Below are 24,441 nucleotides of genomic sequence, written 5' to 3'. Positions count from 1 at the left end.
ATCTAACAAACTTTGAACCTGGAGTGCAAATGTTAGAATTCTGCTTTGCATAGATTGCATAAAACTCACATTACTAACAATCTGTGAGATTTTATATAAATAGTGAAATCACCATACTTAGATATTTACTTAATTTCTGCCAGTTCAAAGTAAAAGTGTCTTGTGTTAATTTTTTAATTTTAATGAAAAGTACTGCAGTCATTACATTTTCTAAAATACTGGAAAGAATACAATTTTTAATGCTTCATATATCACTTGTGTTTTACTTTAATGTCCCATAAGTTACTCATTATTTCCAGTACTTAAACTGTGGCCATCCATTCAGTGAACCAGCTATCACCAGTGTGACCATAAAGGAGAATTTCACTTGCAGTTATAAGCCTTTGTTATATGTAAGGATCTTGCTAGTTGTTGCTGCTGCAATTTCAGGCTCCAGTTTAGATGCTTCTATCTGTTGAGAAAAAAAAAAAACATTCAATTATTAAGTAATATATTACAAAGTAAGAACAGAAGTGCTGAGGTTACACCTGACTTCCACTGTCCACTGTAGAACTACATGACTGTAGTTTTCTCCATCATTAAGTTTGTTTGTGTCTTTCGGCTTTTCCCGGTTAGGGGTCGCCACAGTGGAACTCCGGTCTGCTAATGATTGGCAGTAGAGTTTTACATGCTGGCTTGCCGGGCATAACGCACAACCTTCAAAGAAGGAATGCCCGTTCACGCATGTCGCCACACAGGAGATGCTCTAACTGAGAATCGAATGGGCAACATCTAACTGTGAGGTGACAACGCTACCGCAGCACCACCACCGCAGTGACTTTCTCCATAATTAAGTAAGCCCATAAAATTACAGATAATGGTACATGAAGCAAATAAATTCCAACTACCTGCAGTTTTTTTCCATTAGTTATAATGTTATAAAACAGATAAATTATAATAGTTACAATGAAAACACTGCATCTGTACAGATGGGACATTTTTTAAAGCTTCAGTATCATTTCAGACTTCTGTATATGGTGCTCAATGATTTTAGGAGTATCCACTACACCTACAATGCTATTGGTGCTACTACTGAAATCCAGAATAGTGAAATAATACTGGTTAAGATATGTAAAACTAATGGTACTAGTTCCAGTAAAAAAGAGTTGGTCTAGGTTTTTAAGACCTTGTGATCTTATGTAAGTCATTAAAACAGCTGTGACTGGTTATAGTTGCTCAAGTCAATAAGCTAAGTGAGCGATCATTATTTAGGAGAATGTGAGGCCAAAATACACAGACAGGCAGAGAGAGAGAGAGCTAGATAGATGGTCAGAGGGACTGCTCAAAACCCATTGTTAAAAGTTGTATTTCCCATGTAGCTCATTCTGCATGGTAGGTTAATAATGTTGAATCCATTATGGCAGAGGCATCCACCAGCTCTGTTAGAACAATACCTTTTACTGGGAGAAGTATTAGCCAAGGTGAAATTAACAAAGAAGGTGGTTATTACTGGATCAGAATATTATTTAAAAAGTTTGAGTCTAATGTTAGATCTTACTGAGCAGGTTTCATACACTGACCAGGGAAATAATTGTCATGACATCACAATTAACAATCTCATCTTCCAGTTCTCAATTGAAAAAAGGAAACTAGACAGAGAATCTGGGACAGCAGAAGAATATCTGGATATTCTATGCCCCAAAAGGGTGAAGGTCTCTGACTGTAGGGACTGCTGCCAGCATGTTTTGAGTACTCTCAGCCTTTCTGAAGAAACTTCTATGATTCAAATAAAGACAGTCCATGCTCCTTTTATAACTGCCCAGTCAGACTGATCCAGAGTCAGAGAGCCCTCTTTGCTATCTACTTTAGAAATATCTAATACTATAAAAAGATATGGGCTCTGCATACAAAGATGATGTAGAAAAATAAGAAGCTTTTTTTCCAGACAAATGTGACTCATCTATCAGAGTGGCCAGCCAAGCAAAGTGCAGACTTACTGTAAATCTTCAGGGAATATTTGAGAGGCTTTTCTGTTTTGATACAGTATGCACTCCCTCCTAGATGCAAACGATTGTTAACAGCAGAACAAGTATGCCTGAACTGTTAAAACACACCTCACCAACAGGGTAAAAACAGTTTAAAAACAGACACAATATTTACGAACTGCACCAAGCCGCTTTAATGAAAAGCTGAAACAGGCTCCAATGTACTAAGTGCTTTCACCATCAAATTAATGGCTTCTTCAGAGTAAAAGGAGCATCTAGTCACATGGTTTAAATACAAACTACATTTTTCCACTGACCAATCACTATTATTGCACAATTACCAAACATAACAGCATACATACTGATATATATGGCATGTAAAATTGCACTTTTAAAATGGTAATAAAACTATTAATCTCAAAAAAATATAAAAATATTAATGAATACTTTTTTACAAAAACTTTGTAACATATAAAATATATATATATATATATATATATATATATATATATATATATATATATATATATATATATATCTCAATAACATGAATTAAATAAAATAAATTTAAACCCTCCCAGACATCAAACAACCATTGCCCTTTGCTTCAATATGGGCATAATAGAAATATGGTTGTTTAGTCCAGGGAAAACTGTAGCATTCAATAGAACCTGCCATTTGAATTCCAGGGACTCAACTCTAATGTTTTCATCACCACCTCTTTCACCTGTCAATACCCGATCAACTACAAAAAATGTAAACTTCTTAAAGTTGCCACAAACCATAGAATGTGCATATAAAGCATTATGAATATCTTTATTTTTTATGGCCCTAAGATGTTCCACTATCCTTTCTCTTATTTGGCATCTACTTTTCCGAAGTACAAGCAAACACAGGAGGGTTATGGCTGACAAAGTTTGCAGATGACTGCAAACTGGGTGCCATAGTAGAAAACACATCTGACACAGATATCCTTCAGAAGGGTCTCACAGAAACGGATAACTGGTGCCAGAGCCACGGCCTAAAGTTAAATGCCAAAAAATGCATAGTCATACCCTTCGGGAAAAACAAGGTTACCCCTAGCTACCAAATAGGTGGCAATCCACTGAGCACAGAAGAAGTTATCAGGGACCTGGGGACCCAGGTTGATAGTAGTCTGTCATTCGACACCCATGTAGCTAAAGTAGTTAGGAAGACCTTCTACATTGCCCACCTTATCATGAAGGGATTCTCATCTAGATCAAGGGAGGTCATAGTCTCCCTTTACTCATCACTCATCAGACCAATGATTGAGTACAATGCCCCATTCGAATGTATCTGACCCGACACTTGCAGCAGCTGGAGAGGCCACAAAAGTTCCTCACCAAAAGGATAAAGGGTCTCAAAATCTGTCCTATGCTGCCCGACTGAAAGAACTCCAGCTCTATTCAGTCGCCACGCTTGCTCAGAGGTGACCTTTGCCTAACATACAAGGCCATGTCAAACCCAGATTTGATGAATATGCTTCACCTCAAAAATCTAGATCCATCAGAGCCACAAGGGCGGAGACTTAAACCTTGACACGGCTATTAATAGGACGTGCTGGAGGGATAGATTCATCACCCAAAGACTCCCTATGCTGTGGAACAAAATCCCGGTACATGTGAGGCAGAGCACCTCGCTGGCCTTGTTCAAGAGAAATCTTGACCAATGGATGGGAGATCGCAGATATACCCCAGGGATTACCTCAGTGTCACTGCTCGACAGAGGCACAGAAAAATAATGGGTATAGTTCCCCATACTAAAGGGGTGGTGTAAGCCACAAAACGATGGGCTAGGCTTGTAAATGCCCTCGGGCAGATAGCCTAGTATGAACCTATGAACCTATGAACCTATGAACCTACGTGTGGTTTTTCAACTATACCCCAAGATGAAGGATTGGAATATTTTAGAGAAAGTCTTTTGAGATGTAAACATCTAAATGGTGTGAAGTTAAACAATGTAGTTAATTTCATGGAATTGATACTTAAAAACAACTATATGATATTTGAAGGAGAATTTTATCACCAGATTTCTGGGGTGGCAATGGGGGCCAAATGTGTCCCCATTTTTGCTAAACGACCATATTTCTATTATGCCCATATTGAAGCAAAGGGCAATGGTTGTTTGATGTCTGGGAGGGTTTAAATTTATTTTATTTAATTTATGTTATTGAGATATATATATAAATATATATATATATATATATATATATATATATATATATATATATATATATTTGTTTTATATGTTACAAAGTTTATGTAAAAAAGTATTCATTAATATTTTTATATTTTTTTGAGATTAATAGTTTTATTACCATTTTAACAAGTGCAATTTTACATGCCATATATATCAGTATGTACGCTGTTATGTTTGGTAATTGTGCAATAATAGTGATTGGTCAGTGGAAAATGTAGTTTGTATTTAAACCATGTGACTAGATGCTCCTTTTACTCTGAAGAAGCCATTAATTTGATGGTGAAAGCGCTTAGTACATTGGAGCCTGTTTCAGCTCTTCATTAAAGCGGCTTGGTGTAGTTCATAAATATTGTATTTGTTTTGATGCCTGAACTGTGACTCACTAGCAGCTTGTCCTGAAACAAGACTGAAAATTCACAGGGCAGTCAGTGCAGACTACTGGCTAAGTCTTCCTTGCACATTTATACTCTGTTTACCTTGCATATTATTGTGCTAGCAATCAAAAGACGGCTGTTTATTATTTTTATTTGCTTAAGTGAACATAAACAGGACTCAAGTTAGGAAGAGTTCGTCATTTAGTTCACAGGGCTAACCAGTTCATTTCCAGCCTGGCCTTGAAGCTACCCCTTTATCCATCTGATGTCATTTCAAAATCACGTCTACTCCAGGTCTGGTCAAATAAGGACAATTTAGCAAGACGCTCACTTTAACAGCAGACTCTTTGCGATAGAAGTATTATACTAGATAATACTTACAAAACCTGTATCTTTACTGTTGATCTGACATTAGTGAATTTCCAACAGAGATACCTTCCTGTGTCACTACTTGAGCCTATGTTGGCTTATATTACATTTTGCTAATATCGGTCTTGTTTCTGGCTGTTTAAAAATGAACTAGATTCATACTTTTTCAAGTTTTAACTAAACAGTTTCTTTTATCTATCAGCAGAGTAGTCTAACACAGAAGCCCTATAAAATGAATGTGGGCTGTGATGGATGAACTCTGTGATGAACTTTTTTTAAGAGTGTGAACACACTAATAGTGCTACAACTAAAAGACCCTGTGTGGTAGAGAAATGACAAACTAAGCCCTTGCAAATTCTATCCTTTCTTTGGCCCATGAATCCAGTTTAGACATTCCTATGCATTACAGTTCCAGTGGTAATGACCTGGATACAGCATCCACTGTGTCATAAGGAGATTTAATGGAATGTTTAGTGACTCTTGAGACAGGGTTTAACATGTCCAAAAGGGAAGAACACTTCATGTCAGAGTTTGGTAGGGAAGATAAGGATTGCTGCAAAAATGGGAAAAGGGGTTGTGAATGGATGGATGGACGGATGGATGAATGAATGGATAAGGATCGCTGCCTATTAGCAAATAATAGATAGAAGATAACTGGACATGTGAGTCTGGCAATTAGTAGACCTAAATGCTTGAGAGGAGGCTGCATAGATCTTACTTCAAAATCTATCAAAGAATGGCTATCCTTGTCATTTAGAACAGGGTTAGATGCAGAAAAAGTCTCACAAGATCTATCCCCATCAATAGAAATAATAGCAGGATCTAAAGAAATTTGTGTCAGACACACTGTAAAATGTGTCAGGTTTCATTTGGACAGGAGGGTGGGAATATTGAGAACCAGAAGCTGAAGAAGAAGAAGAGGATGCATCCTCTACAGTTCCTAAAACTGTGGGAATGGCTACTCGTTTAGGGGACTCCATACTCGGTAATACTCTTTTGAGATTTAGATACTTTTTTACCCTCTTATTTGAAATATTCCTTCATTTGTAGAAATTGTACCCCTCCAAAGGACATTTCATCATAGGTTGGGGGTTTGAGAAAAGCGTATCTTTTTTCAAACTCAAAAGAAGTAAGAGAAGGCCAAACCCTCACTATCTAAAACCCCTTAATATCCGAGGAACAGGGTGATCTTTTAACTTATAACTAGTGTAGAAATCAGAATAGAATGTTGAAGATACTAAATTGCCTTAATCAAGCCTTGTGCAAAATTATACTAGGCTCCTTGAGAAGCTTTTTTGCATAAAGATGTAGGAGGAGGAGACAAATGTTTTGTCTTTTGAGTCCTGTTTTTAGGGGTCTCAAGACTTAAGGTTTTAGGGAAAATATCCAAGCACAATGATCTTGTATACCAGCAGGTTAAGTCACTTATTTTCCAAAAACATAAATAAATAAAAGACTTTTCCCCAGTCTTTAAGGTTTTGGAAGTACAAGACAGACACATTTGACCAGGACTTTGTATCACATTTACCCCCTAAACAGAAAACACAGGAGAAATATGTGCCTTTATAGAGCATCCTTCTACCACATAAGCATTTAACTTTATCAACAAACATAAGCAAATTATTAAAAAAGATATTCTACAGAAAAAGGAATGTTCCCCAACAGGGATGCTTATCTGCCCAAAACTATAGCTGAAGCTGACTGATGAAATCCATGAAGATGAGCCAAAGAGACATCTGCTTTACAATACTTACAGCAAGAAAGTTCTGATTTTTGACATGTCTGTATGTCCCTCTCATACCAGCACATACTCATGCTAAGGACAGACATATGGTGCAAGAAGTAGGGACCCAAAGCTTTGTAGACTGGCCAGATGTCCAATCCATAGCAGGATACATCCCATATAGGTACAGCTACTGCAATAATGATCTAATGATGGACATCAGTTGTTGTCAGCTGACTCATACTAGTTCCACTACTGCACTAAAAACTAACAGACACTAGATGTAGTAACAATACAAAAGCAGAAGCCAGAAGCTATCAGAACATGGCAGAAAAGGCATGCCAAGCACTGTAAGCTGTCCCTAGAGCTGTGAGTGCAGAGTAGTCCATATGTGGAACATAGCATTGCATACTGAACAGCCAGGTGCTATTTGAATTGCAGAGTTAAACACACACAAATTTAAATTCATATTTATTCAAGTGCCTATAAACTGAAAATGATAGTGTAAAACAAGTAAACATACACAAACATAAATGATAATAAGTATTAACAGCTAGCCAACACAGACCAGGTCAAAAATGTATGTTTTGAAAAATTCTTGAAACCATAAAGCATCATTATCAACCCCAAACCACCTTGACAGAAGGTACCAACTACTCAGCCCTGAAGTTCGGAGCGCTCCCCTGAAGAGTTAATCCAGAGCCTCAGAACCTCAGTTAGCCCACGAGTGGAATAATGCAGAGTGTGAGCCGGTGGATATCAGCTGAGAAGTTTGCTAAGAAAAGGGGGGGGGGGCAGTGATGTGAAGGGCAAGGCATAACAGCATGAGAACTTTGTAAGCAATATGAGACCAAAACATCAACTAAGTCCACACCACCAGTATAATGTGTTGGTATTTAGATGTCCAGTAGGTTGTCTCTGCACTAACTGTAATTGGTTAACTTAACGCCAAGCAGATCCCAAGTAAACAGCATTACAGCACTCCACTTAGGAACAGAGAAGAGTATGCAAAACCACAGACAAATTAGCTGATGGAATAAGATGTTTAATTAGGGAGACATTCCTCACATGACAACCTGAAGATTTGATGATGGCAGACATCTAGACCCCAGCTGTGAGACGATCATCAAATATGACACCTAAACTGCAGATCTTTGACATAAATTCCAGGTTTTCACCACTATAAATGATATCTGTGCAAAAAAAAAAATTGCAGCAGCAAAATTATGAACGGAGGCATGAACAGCCATAACAATCATCTTGTTGGTGTTGAGTTTCAACCCATTATTGATCATCCAGTTGTGTATGCACACCACTTCTGAACTAAGTATGTTGTTTAAGGGCAACACAGAATGCAGAGGGAAAGAGAGTTAAACTGCATATTGTCAGCATATAAATGGAAATTTAAACCTCTCCTTTAAATACCATCTCTTAATGGCAACATTTGCATGGTGAACAGCAGCACACCCAAACAGGACTCTGTAGGGGTCTGTATGTCAGGGGAAAGGGTGAGGAATAATAAACTCCAGACACAACCCACTCAGATTAACCAGTAAAATTGGAATCAAGCCATTGCCATACAACACCAAAGATACTGTGGTAATGGGTCAAACAATTATTCAGGATGTCTTGGTCCACTATATCAAATGCTGAAGAGAGATCTGAAAGGATCAAGACAGAATAACAACTAAGTAGAGCAATTATAGTTACATACCTAAAACAAAAAAAAACAGACTTGAATGGGCCATAGACCTAATTAACTCTCCAACAGGAATCCCCTGAAAACTGCTTGGGTGATACCCTCCCATGACTGGCTGTTATGTTACAGGGGGAGCAAACACGCCAATCAGCTCTCTGCCTACTTAAGATAAAAAAGGACCAGTGAGTCAAAAGGCTGATGGTTTGCAGACATTAGTGGCTAAAAAAAATATTAATAAAATAAATTATGCCTTACTAGAGAGGGTGGAGAAAAGCCTTCAGAGATTATCAAAATGCCCAAATCTCTTTTAGAGTGATGTGAAGGATGTACTAACAGTACTGGATATTCCCAAATAGCGTGAACTGAGAGAGACTGAATGACTGAAAATGGACTCCTGAAGCGCATTCTGATACATCATCTACAATACTCTGCTAAGCTAACGCAGGGTGTATCTTTCTTCCTTGGAACAAGCTGTTGAGATCCTCCCAGTCAATCTGCATTTGGAAGGGTCTTATTCTTTACTAAAAGACTATGAACAAGCTGTTGAATAGACTGGGACCAGAGTAAACTAAAACTTCAGAGGCTTTCTAATGTGCAGTCTTACAAATGGACACTTCTAAGCAATGGGCTTTGTACTCCAGAGGTCTCAGGTACTATTTTGCCGAAGAAAATGCTTTCTGTTGAAATTACTTTGTTGTTTTTGTCTTGCAGGCAGCATAACACGAATTTAACAGAATCTGTTAAACAGTTCATACAAAAGTTGCATTATGTACAGAAATTAAATACGACTTCTCTGTTTTGACGGCTATCCCTAAATTCTGGAAAGCGTTTGCTTCCACCTACAAATTTTCCTGTAGCTGCTGTAGTCAGTCAGCTAACAGCACACAGTCATTCAAATAAGGAAAGATGTGTGGCTTTTGATATCCTTACTACAATCAGTGATGCAAAGTACAAGGCATATCAGCACCAAGAACTCTGTGAATACTGTGAGACTATAACCACCTAGTGCTAACTCCACAGTACTGGTATAACATAATGGTGTCTAAATCGATTGTAATTGGTCCAGCACAATGTCCAGCAGCCCCCAAGTAAACTGGAAATAAGGCCAGCTCTGAAGCTCAAGTATTTCTGCAGGATGGTCAAATCAAACTGGAATGTGTAAAATGAATTATCCATGTCTAATGTCATCATCCTATTCTTCTGGGAAAATTATATGATAACCACACTCAACAGTGTATTTGTTTTTCATCATGCCTCCTGATCTTGTGATGAATAACCACCCTTTTCTGTATGTTTGTGTTTGAGGGGGAGCACACTACACAAATGTCCAGATTTTTGCTTCATATTATTGGTCTGTGCCTCATAAAAATATCTGGTTTTCCTGCAAATCATTGAAGATTGATGTCACTAAATAATGACAGACAATTGAGTTTCAAACTTTATATACATCAGAAAATACATGCTAATGCAAAATCTTTATTGTATCAACTTTCTAAGTTTATAGGAGCAATATTTAAACTCAGTCTCTTATTTTGCACCTCTCCTTTATTTAGGTTTGTCCAGAGTTTTTGTACTAGGAGGCTGAGCAGTTCGGTAGGAAATAAAAACAAGGTGGGATAGAACTCATCACCTGATGATAAGACGGTGCCTGCCATCTGACCTTTTTTTGTTAACAGATTCTACACATGTGCCCTTATTAGAATATAGTGACTTGAAGTGGGGCTCTGGCATAATCTTAAAAAGTAGAACTGAAATGAATTGCATAGCATACTCACTGGGAATTGTTTTTAAACAACATGTTGTTAAACACACCTTTGCCAGCTAGGTGCAAAATTAAAAATGTCTGACCTTCATATGAAAAATAAGGGAAAACAGAAAATGTTTCCTTGCAAGGGCAGCAGTGCATACAGAGAATGCTGTAGACTCTCATTTTAGCTTCTTCTGTATGGTTAAAGGGAAATTTGACTGATCCTTTCAGTCTGGTATTCTAAATAGTACTGTTTTAGCACAGGGAAAAGTTTTGCTGTACTGTCTTGCAGGGGTCTGAAAAGGTTCCTTTGGGGCAGTATTTTTTCCTTCTAATGCATTTAAAAGAGCATCCAAGACGGATGGCTTGATATTCTCAGGTCAGACCTGGGGTATTAGCCAGGCATGGGATCCCATGACCACTCCAGCATCATTAGGCAACAATCTGTCAAATGGCTGTCTTTCTTCTCCTCCTTTCTTCCCATCTTCACTGGAGTTCCCCAAGCATCTGTTCTTGGACTGTTATTATTCAATATCTTTACCAACAGTCTTGATATCTCCTGCACCCATTCCACTCTCATAAAATATGCTGATGACTCCACTGTCATCTCTACCTCTATCAATATCTCTGACCGCCACTTACTTACTCAAAACTCCTTTCACTCTGTTGAATATTGGCTTACTAACAATAAACTTATACATAACCCTAAAAAAACTGAACTTCTGCTATTTCTACCCAAATCTCTTTTTCAGTATAAAACATTTTCCATCACATCACTTAACAACACAGTCATAAACGTTGAAACACACACTAAGCTACTGGGTGTTATCATAGATGACCAACTTAAATTTGATTTACATATTTTAAACTGTATAAAGAAGACCCATCAAAAACTTGGACTGCTTTACAGGAATATAAAATATTTCACAAATGACTCAAGACTTTCTCTTGCCTATGCCTATCTTCTTCCCTCCCTCCTCTATGCCTTCCTTACCTTAACCAACCTAAAAATCCTCTCTTAAGGCCAAGCTTGAACTAACCTACAACAAAGTTGCCAAGTTTGCTGCAAACCAACCTTACAACTTTCATCACTGCCTATCTCTATGAACTCTTCACTGGCTAGAGCTCCCATATCTTCTCATTCTCCCTCGATTGTCCCAGATTCACTCTATCCTTAACAATCCTTCCTCTTACCCTGCCATCTCCTCCCTTATATCCCGTTACTCCCCCTGATCTGATCAATCTCTCATCTGTCCATAAGCCTAAAATATCAATTGGACAACACTTGTATAGTTATTCTGCTGCACTAGCCTGGAACAAACTACCTCTGAACATTAGAAATCTGCCCCATACTCATATCTTCAAAAAACTTTTAAAGGAAAACCTACAAAATTCCTGGATCTGTTCATGCCATAAGCCCAACTTAACATCTTACATCCACTAACCGTATTTTGTCTACTTACTTCCACTTCCTACTTTTCTCTTTACCCCTCTTTCTTCGATCCACCTTTTATCAAACTATATAGCTCTAATGATTTCTGTTCTGAATTTTATCAAACTTCTAAGATTTATTCTATGTATTTTAAAATCTTCTGTGATTGCTATTCCTCTTCCTTTTTGCAACTGTTTTCGAACATTATTTGTAATTGTTTCTTTATGGGGATTTCCCCCAGGCCTTCGCTGAAAATGGGCTATAGCTCAGCTGGATACACAAATGTCAAAATAAATAAAATAAAATAAATAAATAAGAAAGGTATTAATGACATCATAAGTGCATGCACCCCACACAGTTTGTGTGCTGTCTTGCTATGTTTTGTGAACTGTTTTAGTGTCTCATTCTAGAAGCTTGTTTATGCTTTCCTGTACTTGGCCCAGTACTTCACCTTGGTAAGAATTATGTGGACCTTATAGCTTAGTGAACTGAAATGGAAGGTGTTGTACATGCATTTTTCTTCACTTGTCTCAAACCATGGTATACATATCTAATAGCAGCAACTGCATGGGCAGTGTGAAGTCAGAGGAGCTTTGTGTGAGATTCAAGATCCCAAGCTCAACTCTAAATACTGGGTGGCATTTCTGGGATCTGTCCAACCAATTCCTGTGGAAAACGCTGATGGAAATCAATACTACAAAAAACAAACCTTCAGCTGGTAACCACCGTGGTGCCAATAAAGGGTACCCGATTTAAATATAAAAAGTTTATTCACAAACCAAAATGACCCAAACAGATTTAGCGCTTTTGTTTCCTACCCAGAAACATCATCAGAGTCTACAGACAATTTCCTGAAACAGTTTTATAAGCAGTTGTCCCACTGTCATTGGTCAACATTACATTTAACCAATCAATATTTGAACAGCCACACACTTACTGGCATTAATATTCCCTAACCACTGAATACAATACTCCCAATGCCACTGACAGTGAAATATGGTTGTTTAATCCAGCCTCTAAAGCTCAGGGCAAATAAGCTGTAGGATGATACATGTGATAAATAAATGGAAGGTGTGCACATATTTTAGGCTTTATAATATAGGATTTTTGTATATATACTTTTTATATATTTGAATATTGAGATGTACAATTTTCTGAACATATTGCACAGTTTATATATGTACTACAAAGTAGCTATTGTTCTAATAGTGTTTTATATGTGGTTAATAGCCAAAATAGTGAATGTATCGGGAGTAGTGTATTCACTGGTTAGGTAATATTAATGTCAGCAAGTGTGTGGCTATTCAAATATTAACTGGTTAAATGTTGTAATGTTGACCAATGACAGTGGGACAACTGCTTTTAAACCTGTTGCAGGTAATTGTCTGTTAGATTCTGATGAAGTTTCTAGGTAGGAAATGAAAGCACTAAATCTGTTTGGGTCACTTTGGTTCTTGAATAAACTTGTTTTATATTTAAATCGGGTACCCTTTATTGGTATTGTGGTGGTTACCAGCTGAAGGTTTGGATTTTGGGGATCTGTACAATTTATCAGGATTTCTAGCAGAATGTGCTTGTGTGCCAGGATGTTAAACAATTTCATTTGTTAAATCATCTACCTGATGACAAAGTAAACAACTAACCCATGGAAGAGAATGGGCTGCCACAATATACTCAGAGCACCTCATTTGGTGACAAGATTTGTAGTATCCCATCATAAAAGGCCACTCTTGCACTTAATAAACAGGTGTCTTGTGTTTCAGATATGTATTTTTATAACTTACATCAAACTTTTCACAAACTTCACAATTTATCAAAGTGTGCTGGATATCTAAACAAGTTACACAGAGTGGAAATATTCTGGTAGTAACTGACATGCATTTCCATACTAATTTAAGGACTTTTCTGTGATTAAGAGGACAAGGAAACATTAAAAAATATGAATAAAAAACATATGGTATTCACATAAACCACATTTTACTGAAACTGCCTCAACCTCAGTTAAATAAACCTTAACTGCAACAAATTTACAAAGTATAAATTACACAATAGCAAAGACACAAAATATCCAAAGTGTAATTAAAAATGGTACATTTTCCCAAAGACTATAATTTTGTAAATATAAATGTAAAACATGAAATCATCTGAGAACCACAGGTGAAATCTGTTTCTTTACTTTGTAGAAAAAACATTACATTGTATTTTTTGTGTATAGTTTACAAAACTAGTAAACAGCAAATCAGATATAATATTTACCTTTTAAAATGACTTAAAAATACAATCTATAGACTGTTCATTCTATAGAAAATATGTCAGCCAAGGACTATTTTACCTTAAGAAAAACAAGCATTTGCTTTCTCTAAAATGTGAACTTTTTACATTCTACACACGGCAATGTCATATGTAAATAATCTTCTTTCAAGTTTTCCTGGTTAGGGGTCGCCACAGCAGATCACCTGTCCACTCATGATTGGCAGTGGAATTTTATGGTGTTGAGTTGCCAGCCTGGTGCCCAACCTTCCACAGAAGGCACACACATGCACTCACTCACACCTAGGGCCAATTTAGAGTGTCCAATCTACCTACAGCATGTCTTTGGGATGTGGGAGGAAAAAGGAGCACCCAGAGGAAACCCACGCGACCGTAGGGAGGACATGCAGACTCTGCACAGAAGGCACCCCAGCCGAGGATTGAACCAGAGAACCTCTTGCTGTGAGGCAGCAACGTTAACCACTGCACCACCGTGGCCATCCGGCAATGCCATATGTAAATACTACATTTTTAACTCAGTGTTAAATGCAAAATATTGTAAGACAGGGAAGTATGTTGCTTATCTAAAATTGTATTTTAAACTGATATAAAAGTCATAGATTATAAAATTCAAACAATAATTTAATTTGGCTTAATAGCTTTGTCTACTTAACTTTCCCACAAGGATATCTTTCCTGCTTACTTCTCACCACTTGTCACAGTTTATTTGTATTTGTGACACTGTCACATCTGTTTAAACCTGTGTTCATGCATGGAGGACAAAGAATTTGTCTTTTTTTGAAGACTTTTTTATAGAGTTCATCTTATTAATTTGTTGCAAACTTTCTGAAACAGTTTTAATTCAGGTCTTCAGTTTGTGAAGGATCTCTTCCTGTGTGCTCAGTTGAAGTCAATTTGTAAATCATTTGCCATGGAGTGTAAAACAGACATTTTCCAGTTTGACTTTGGAACCTTTCTTATATTTGCTTTCAGTGGGCATTATTTTGTAGATTATTTTGTCTGTATTCAATATCATGTTTAGACTGCTTTTAAATAACTTTGGATTTTGAAATTGATTACATTGGTTTTATTCTATTTTTATTTACTTCATCTTATATGGATTACATGCATATTTCATAAACGGTATAATAAACTTAAAATTAAAGTTAAGTTGAAGGTATTGCAAATACTTTTATTATTTATTATTAATCTCAAGAGTGAGATGACCATTTAAATCATATCAAAAATGCATCTGTAAAAGCTGAATATTACATTACAAAGAACTGCTTGTGCTGCATTAAGGTATAAAGGAGTGCTGGGATAGCAGTGCTGGGAGAATTCAATGGCCTAAAAAAGATATCAACGGTAAATACGCAATCATGGAAAATAAACTAAATATTCATCTTGCTCACTTGTGGCTATTTTTTACATTTGGGTATTAGGGAAAAGCGCTTATCAAAGACAAAAGACCACAATATTATATGCTTCTTGGCATTATTACTTTTCTTGTAAGTAGTTTCTGAATGCCATATTTTGTTGACATCTCAAAAGAACTTGCTGCACATTGCAGCAAAAGTACTATGCACACGCACAGCATGACAAAACTGCCTACATTTCTAATTCCAACACAGTGATGTGTCATACAGCACACCCTCCAAACTGAATGCAAAAAGCATAACATTACTTAACTAAAACAATATGCAAAGGAATGTTTAAACAGCGCTAATACTATAATGCAGTCTATAGAGAAGGGAGACTAATGCTTAGTTGCTGAAATTATAGATGGATTCTGAAAAAGCAAGTGAGCCTCTGTCCTGTTGTACAACACGTGGCAGGGATTAGGGCTCAGCAAGACTTCTTTGCCAAGATAAAATGAATAAGTATTGGGGCAGGGATGGACACGAGGACTTTCAGAACACAGATGTTTACAGTTCTGGTATCATGTTCAATGCCTCCTGTTGACTCAACATCAAAGGGCCCAGCATCAGCAAGTCAACAGCCCCACCAACTCTGGCGACAAAATCAAAAGCAGCACTGATGCCAATATTAGACTTGATGGTAGAGCCACTGAAGTGCAGATATAAAAGGCACCATGTACCAGGGAATCAACACTAACTCTGTCATCGACTTTGACACTGTAAAGGCTGATAATGCCACTGCTGTATAAGGCCTTATGCTTGGTGAAAAAGAACTAATTTAAAGATGTTATGCATTTTTTCTGTTGATTATTTTCTACAAGAAACCCATTTGGTCTACAAAATGTATATCAATTTTTCTCTTGAAAATGTAATAGTAAATGAAAGGAAAGGGAGTGCATGAATCTACTGTTTGAAATGTAACATATAATCTCTTGCATCTCCTGTAGTAGTAGGCCATAAAGTGTAATTACAGACACCTTCAACGACAGTGCTGACTACAAATGTGAAAAGAAAATGGATATTAAAATGTAGACAGTTAAGAGATCCTGTTTATTGCAGTCTGTATTATTTTGTGTGGATGTAATTAAGCCCTTGTTCTTTACAGGTGGACTACCTAGTTTAGTTACTTTTGCTGTGGGAGGACAAACTACTGAAATAAACTGATGCAATGTTTTCTACAAAAGGAAATAATGCAATGGCTTTTGGGGAATACAACTGAAGAGCTGGAATGTATACATATTTTAAACTAATCTTTGTTCTGACATGTTTTTGCTTGCAAGATATAGAGGTGAATATTTTCCTGTAAGTTTGCTATCTGAAATTTCTGTCTGTTATCATCCTGGACTATATCTACCCGCAATAGTGGTGCTGCGGTAGCGTTGTCGCCTCACAGTAAGACGCTGTCTGGTTCGATTCACAGCTAGAGCGTCTTCTGCATGGAGACATGCGTGAATGGGCGTACCTTCGTTGAAGGTTGTGCGTTAGGGCTGGTAACTTGGCACGTAAAAATCAACTACCAATCATTAGTGGACTGGAGTTCCGCTGTGACGTCCCCTAACCGGGAAAAGCAGAAAGACACAACAACATCATCTTGGAATATATAATAGTAATGGTTCAGTACTCTTTGAAATAGTGGTAGATGTACGTAGCCTAGGTAGGAGGGCTTCCTTTAAATATTCCTGTCAGTGAAACTGTTATTTGGATTATCCTTGCACATTTTATTATTGCTCTATATATTCAAACTGCATTGTTTGCCTTATTTTTAAGTAAAGTTTACCTATTCACTTTTTAAGCTCTTGTGACTGATCTTTTTATTATAGCCACCCTGTTGGGATACAAAACACCAAGTCCTGAAATGACAAAAAGATAATACTGGAAAAGGGAGAATACTCAACATTGTTTTTTAGAGGTCTAGTCCCCTTGCATTTCCCAAGGTGTGTGTGTGTGTGTGTGGGGGGGGGGGGCTAAGCTCCACATACTCTCCAAAAATGTGTGTGTTATGTGTGTGTATATATGTGTATATATATATATGTGTATATATATATATATATATATATATATATATATATATATATACATATATATATATATATATATATATTTTTTTTTTTTTTTTTTTTTTTGATATTTATCAATTTTGTTGAAAACGTTCTGAGACAGTTTTAATTTAGGTCTGCATTTTGTGAAGGATCTGTTCCTGTGTATTCAGTGGAAGTCAGTCTGTGAATCATTTGCCTTGAAGTAAGTAACAGTTTCACTGACAGAAATATTTAAAGGAAAACCCTAGGACCTCTGTACTTCAGAGAAAAGGGAATATTACAAACTGATTACATGGGACTCAAGATTGTGAGTCTCAGCAATTTAAATGCTTACATTTATCATATATGTATCACTGTTACTTACTACATGAGAGAAGAGCTATCATTTACTACTGTAGGTTAACAGGCTGTGTTTCCTGCCTCCACTTAACTACATAATTTGGGCTTACTGTCAGTTCAAATACTGATGTGTATAATTTCATATTTGACTTAGTTAAGAGCAGCAGGAAACTGGATGCTGGCCATTCCATAGTGGTTGCAATGCTACCAAACCAGGAAGAAAGCTGAGTGAACTAGAGAATTATACCAGTCTTCCTGTTTCACAAATCCCAGTACCAGTACTTGGAAATTCAAGTGATGAAAATGTTGGGTTAATCAATGCCTCAAGTACCACTGAATTTTCTCGTGTGTAGTCTGGTTAGTGGTATCATGAGAATCACTGATGCCACGAGGCCTAGAATTTTAAGGAACTCTCTTGCTAAGGCCACATCTGGAAAAGAGGACCTGGCCAGGGACCCATGCCAAGGGCAGGGGGTGTATATGCCCCTAATGGCAAGTGTGCACCTGCCATAAAGCCTTGCAGCCCTGAGTCAATAAGCTACTTACAGAAAGATGTCCAGTTGCCCAGCCTGTGTTACCTGGGATACCGCTGTTGAATTTAAACTGGATGTAAAACCTACTTGCTAAACATGAACTAAGAATTGGTACACTCATTGTAGGTTCACTGACAGGATGTAGCTTGGAAATGAATGACATTATGGTTAGAAGGAGGCTTGACATCCTCTGTATAGAGGGGACAAAATGAAAGGGCAGTGCACTACTCATGAGGAGAACAGACTACAAATGATGTGGGAATTGCAGTGACACACAGGCTTCAGAAAATAGTGAGGGATGTCATCAGAATTAGTGACAGACTCATGGCAATCAGACTTCAGTGTAAGGATAGGTACTATTCATAATCTCAGTCTCTACCCCCCAACAGGGTTGTGATAGTGAAGAAAAGTACATTCAGACAGCAGTAGCAGGACATACTTGATAAAGCAGGAAAACATGAATTGGTGCTGATAACTGGTGACCTGAATGCACAAATTCTGACGGAATATGATATGAGGACTGCCTGGGTCCACATGGTTAGGCAACGGGAATAAAGAAGAATGGGCCATTCTAGACTTCTGTCTGGCAAGTGGCTTGATATAGCCAATCCATGGTTCAGCCAGTCACAAGATAACATACAAGAGTGGCCAACATGCACATCAGGTAGACATCCAACGAGTAAGGAAACGGCACAAGATTATAGTCATCAATTGCAAAGTCATCCCCAGTGAGACAGCTAGCCTGCAGCATAAACCACTGGTTGCCACAATCAGCTGAAAGCAGTGGTCAGAGAAGGACCTAAGGTCAATTGAGACTAAGCTGAAAACCTGCAAGCTGACTGGAGAGAAAGCACAATAGTTCTGTGAATTACACAGGGATCTAGCATGCCAAGAAGAAGAAAAAATAGGTGGAATTGAAGAAGGAAGGCAGAGTCTCAAAACAGCATGTGTGAGAATTACAGAACAGATATGCGGTCAAGCTAGGTATGGAAATAAAGTACATAAAGAAACTTGGTGGTGGAATGCAGAAGTCCAGGAAGTCATCAAAAGAAAAAAGGAGTGCAGGAAAAAGTGGAAGATAGAAAAGATGGACCAGGCTAAGTAAGAATACTGGTTGGCTAACAAAGAGGCTAAGAGAGGAGTTGCAACAGCAAAGAACAAGGCATCAGAGGCACTCTTACCAGCTTCAGGAAAGTGACTCAGTAGATAGCACAAAGAAACTCTAATGGGTAGAAAGACAAAGACAGAACAATAAAGAGTATAGTTAGATACCCTTCATAAGGAATGCCAGCAACAATCTCCTCACCACTCCACAATACATCAAAGGTAAATGGAAGGAGTACTTCCTGAAGCTTCTGAAGGAAGAAAACCCCACAGAAGATGTATTGCCCCATACATGGCCTATAATAAAAGAAGAGAAGGAGCCCAACCTAGAAGAAGTAAGAAGAGCACTAAGGAAAAATGAAATCAGGGGGGTGAACAACAAGCTCAGATGAGCTCACAGCAGATATGATCAATATATTGGTTGGGACAGATAAAAGAACTTTAAGTGGGATCTTTAGAACAGGGTAGGGGCAAATTACATAGAAAAATATGTGATGTATAATGTTTGTAACAGAAAATGTATCAATATGGTTTGTTTTCATTTATATAAATGTATGATTGCCTATGTTATAAGTGATAATTCAATAAAGATGTTTCTTGTTTAAAAAAAAAACAAGATGTTGGGTGAGATAGTGGATAAATGGCTCCTGAGTGTACTTATAGCAGTATGAAGAGAAAGACTATCCCAGATGACTGGAGAATATGCATATTAGTGCCAGTGTACAAGAACAAAGTTGATATCCACGACTAGTACAGAGGTGTCAAACTCCTGTCAACTGAATAAAAGTTCTGGAGAAGGTGGTTGATAAATTAATATGCAGAGTAGTAGAATATAAGATGGTAGATGAGCAATTCAGATTCAGATTCAGATACAGACGTAGCACAACCATCCTGTTGTTTGCAGTAGGAAAGATTGTTGAGAAGAAGCTAGAGATGAAGAAACAGTCCAACGGGGCATTCTTAGACTTGGAAAAAGCATACGACAAGGTTACAAAAAGCTGATTTGGGCAGTCCTGTAAAGTCCCAGAAACACTGGTTGAATTACTGCAGGTATATAAAAGACCCACTGACTTAAGTACAGTGTTTGGACTCACAGGCAGGTTTCCATTAAGACTGGGTGTGCATCAGGGTTCATTTCTAAGCCAACCACTGCTGTTCATACTGGTGATGGACTACATCAGCAAATGGGTCAGAAGGGATATAATAACAAAGCTGCTGCATGCAGATGAGGTGGCATTACAGGAAGATTCTAAACAAGAACTTCAGCAAAGGATTGGGGAATGAAAGAAAAAACTTAGGGCACATGCGATAAACTGAATACATATAATACAGTTGTAATGGCTGCAAATGGGGTAAATCAAAAGAAGATGAAAATTGAGATAGAAAGGAAAATAGTGGAATAGCTTCAAATATCTTGGAGGAGTAGCTGAAGAGACGGGAAGTCTGTATGATAAGCTCAAAGCTAGAATTGGAGGGCTGCAGCCAACTGGTACAGAGTGATATGGGTAGCGTATGAGAGAAGAATGTCTAAGAGGCTGAAAAGAAAGGTGTGCAAAACAGTGGTGCGGCCAGTACTACTGTATGGTGCAAATACCTGTGCAGCAAAGGCAGTGCAGCTGACTAAACTAGAGGTGATGGAGATGAAGTGCCTGAGATGGTTGGGAGGATGCACACTGTGGAGCAGATGAGGACATCAAAGCAGAAGTCAAATTATCTTCAATTGCACAGAACATGAAAGAGGACAGATTATGGTGATTCGTACACGTGCAGAAAAGCAGAAGACAATCTGGTAAAGGTGTAGGACAGACAGGAAAGAAGGTAAAAGGAAACAAGGGTGTCCAGCAAAGAGGTGGATGGGTTGTGTGAGAGAAGACCTGTGACAGTCAAGAATGCCTGTCGAAAAAGTTAGGAGAGTGGCACTAAATCGATTGAGATGGGGAAGGGTGACACAACACCCTGACCCCATGCAGAAAATGGGGGAAAAAGGGGATTAATGATGATGATCACAAAGCTTCTGTTTCATGTTCTTGTGAACTTCACATCTAAAAAAAATACTTAAGGACAGAGTATAATTTCTGGCACGGAGTCTCTACCCATACTATTCCTGCACCTAAAGGATTTGATTCTTCCATACCTATGCCAGGTACTGGAACAGCCCTGGAGGATGCATCTAAACCCTGTTTCATAGTAGCCAGAAAAGCTACATTAGAAGGAGTAAAGTAATTGGTCTGTGGACCTAGCAGTGGCCATAGCAAAATAATTAACTGTAGGCTGAAGCATGTTTTTCTTTTTTTCTTTTTAGGTGCAACCAGATTTGAGGGGGGTGCCAGAGTTCAGCAAGTCAGGGGAAAGAACACGAGACAGAATAATAAACTGAGAGCACTCCATAATGCATCACAGTAAACACTTAAAGTTTCAAGTAATAAGTATGTCCTCACACAACTAACGCTGCCAAACTGTCCTATTATCACAAAAAAGGCAGTTTGAATTATGTTCAAAATTCTTTTAAACTGGTAGAAGTTAAAGAATTTCCAGTACACAAAGTCCAAACAACAAAGCAACCAATCTGGCCAACCAGTGTGAAAGATTAACTCCACACCCTTCAAGCACATTAAACTGTCATAAAATAACATTTAATAACAATTTAAAGTATATTTTCTCGTCAGAGAGAGTAAAATCTCCACAGTGCATTTAAATAACTTCATTCATGGTAAAGTAGTGATCTGATATTAAAAACACACTGATCAGGTGCATATAGTAAATAATGTATACATGCTGAAAAAAATCCAATTTCTGCAATATTTTCCTTGTCAAAAGATGAAAATAAAGAAAGTAAAAGCAGTAAAGACAGTTGTGATTGCTTTGCAGTTTTGACACCATATGACAGCCCCTAGTGTCTAACAGCACACATATACACTGAGCCTCTCAGAGAAGTACTAAAAGTTTCCTCAGAAACAATAACAACAAGCATTTTTCAAATACAGAAACCAAGAAACACTGCTACAAGCAGTAATCCCCACAGGAATAATTGTAAACATTAACAGAAATTATATATATATATATATATATATATATATATATATATATATATATATATATATATATATATATATATATATATACACAAACACACACATATCAAATCATAAAATAGAAAGAGAATAATAAATTTAATAATAAAATGAGAGAAAGGGGGACCCCAAATGACTTGTGTGAGCAGTAAACTGGAAAAATCAGCACTGGATCCTTTGAAGAGTCAAGAAGACTATTTTCTTTGTATGACAGAAAAAGATTAAACACACTACTTGTGGCAGCTGAATACTTCCCTCTTAGGTTAGGCTCAGCCAATCAGCTGTCACAGTAAGAGAGAGAGAGAAGGGAATCTAAGCTTATGAAAGATGGCCAGTTCTGGATTACCCTGGTAGATAACCCAAAACATCACTGAAGCAGAGGTGGTGATGAAATACCTCTCAGCTGTACAGATTTCCACAGAATGTCCAGATTTGTGGCTCATATTTTCGGCCTGTTCCTCATAAAATTTGTGGTTTTCTGAGAAATCACTGGGATGATATGAGGAATGAAGTCACTAAATAATGATATATATTTGGGTTTCAGACTTCAAATCCTTCAGAAAATGTATGTCAAAACAAACCCTGTTACTCTAGCAAATTTCTAAATTTTATAAGAGCAATATTTAAAATTTGTCCCTATTTTTGGGCCTTTGTCCCCCCATTTTGTCAGGCTTTGTCCAGATTTCTTGTGCTAAGAGGTTGAGAGGTATGAGTGATAAACATCAGCATTACTAACTTTCACAAACTATATTCTAGCAGACAAAATCAGGTTGCTTCCTTATTTTAAGACCTATCCAAAGCATTTTATACAGCTTCAGATTCCATATTATTACTTAGGCTCAATGATCTGGGTATCATAACAACAAATCAATTGGTTTAAAAGTTAACTCTGGCACAAAAGACAGTGCGTACACTGGGATCATGTCAACTCAACAAATAACATTAGGTGCCACAAGGTTCAGTATTATGACATTTGCTGTTTAATATATTTATAAATGAAATACATAAGGCCCTCGCTCAGACAATCAAATGTAACAGATGGCAAAATACTATGTGCTCTTTCTTCAGTCAAACAGCTCCAAGATGACCTATAACTTCTCTTTACAAAAACTGAAAGCTAGCTAGAATAATCTAAACTGCTTCCAAGTCCAAATAAAACTAAACCAGCAGTACCTGCACCTCCAACTCAACAATCAAACTACTGCCACTTAACAATATTACCAGAAAATAATACTAAAATTGATTTAATACAAAATATAAAACTGGTGGGAATAACTGAGTATTGGTTAAGATTTGATCAACACATCAAACAATACAGTTCAAAAACTAACCATGACTAGGAGATTTTTTATAAAGTAAAACCTTTTCTAACAGAATATGTAAGAAAGACTACAGGCAACTTAAATGATCTAGATCCTTTTTGTGAAGGGCAGGTTCTGTCTGCTGAAATTAGTAAGCCTCTTTGAAAATGTTACAGAGGTTGTGGACAGTTATCCATCAATACACATCCTATTTTGATCTGGCCAAGGCTTTTGACACTATCACCCATGCTGGCATTGTTAAAAAAAATAGAGTTAAAAAATTGTGTCACTCACTGGATTGCAAATCAGTTGTCCCGTATATCCCAAGTTGTGAAATTTGTTGGTACCCACTCTGAACATAAAATTGTAACCAGTGAGATACCACATAGATCATCGCTGGGTCCTCTCATGTTTGGTACTTATTCTGCAGATATATCCAGTCCAATAATCCATTACTGCAAACTGGGCAGTTATCCACTCATACACGGATACCAAACTCCTCCAACAAGGGCTGGAATATGCACATATGTGGTACACTGAAAACATTCTAAAGTTAAATACAAAAAAGTGCATCATGGCAGCTTTTAGTAAAAAAAACTGTTCCTACCTCATATTTTTAAATGGTACTCCTCTTCAGACGGACACAGTCTTAAGAGACCTGGGTACTTATGTAGGCAATTAATTCTTATTTGATCACCATGTTTCCACCATAGTCAGGAAATCCTTATAACTGCTCTGGTTAAATTCCAAAGAGTATCTTCACAATCCAAAAAAGTCATCCTGCCTCTGCACTCTTCCCTAATCAGACCCATCACTGAATACAGTGCCCAGTTTGGTATGTATAAATCAAAGCATACT

At 37.4% G+C, this 24,441-nt stretch overlaps 1 protein-coding gene across 2 annotated transcripts in view; it reads right to left on the bottom strand.

Moving 5' to 3' along the window:
• Nucleotides 1-251: 251 nt before the first annotated feature.
• Nucleotides 252-24,441, bottom strand: part of SFXN5 (sideroflexin 5) — a 3,177,886-nt gene continuing 3,153,696 nt past the window's right edge. For both annotated transcript variants that reach the window (XM_044064040.1, XM_044064039.1), the window contains one exon: nt 252-451. Coding sequence is in view for 1 of the 2 variants with exons in the window: in XM_044064039.1 (XP_043919974.1) it covers nt 374-451 (78 nt within the window). In the remaining variant the exon portion in view is untranslated. The remainder of the gene's footprint in view (nt 452-24,441) is intronic.

The sequence above is a fragment of the Protopterus annectens genome, chromosome 2.part2 (genome assembly GCF_019279795.1).
Source record: "Protopterus annectens isolate FY-2018-M chromosome 2.part2, PAN1.0, whole genome shotgun sequence".
Lineage (NCBI taxonomy): Eukaryota > Metazoa > Chordata > Ceratodontiformes > Protopteridae > Protopterus > Protopterus annectens.
Note: the sequence above shows the minus strand (reverse complement) of the source record. Positions and strands in the feature narration are given on the sequence as shown.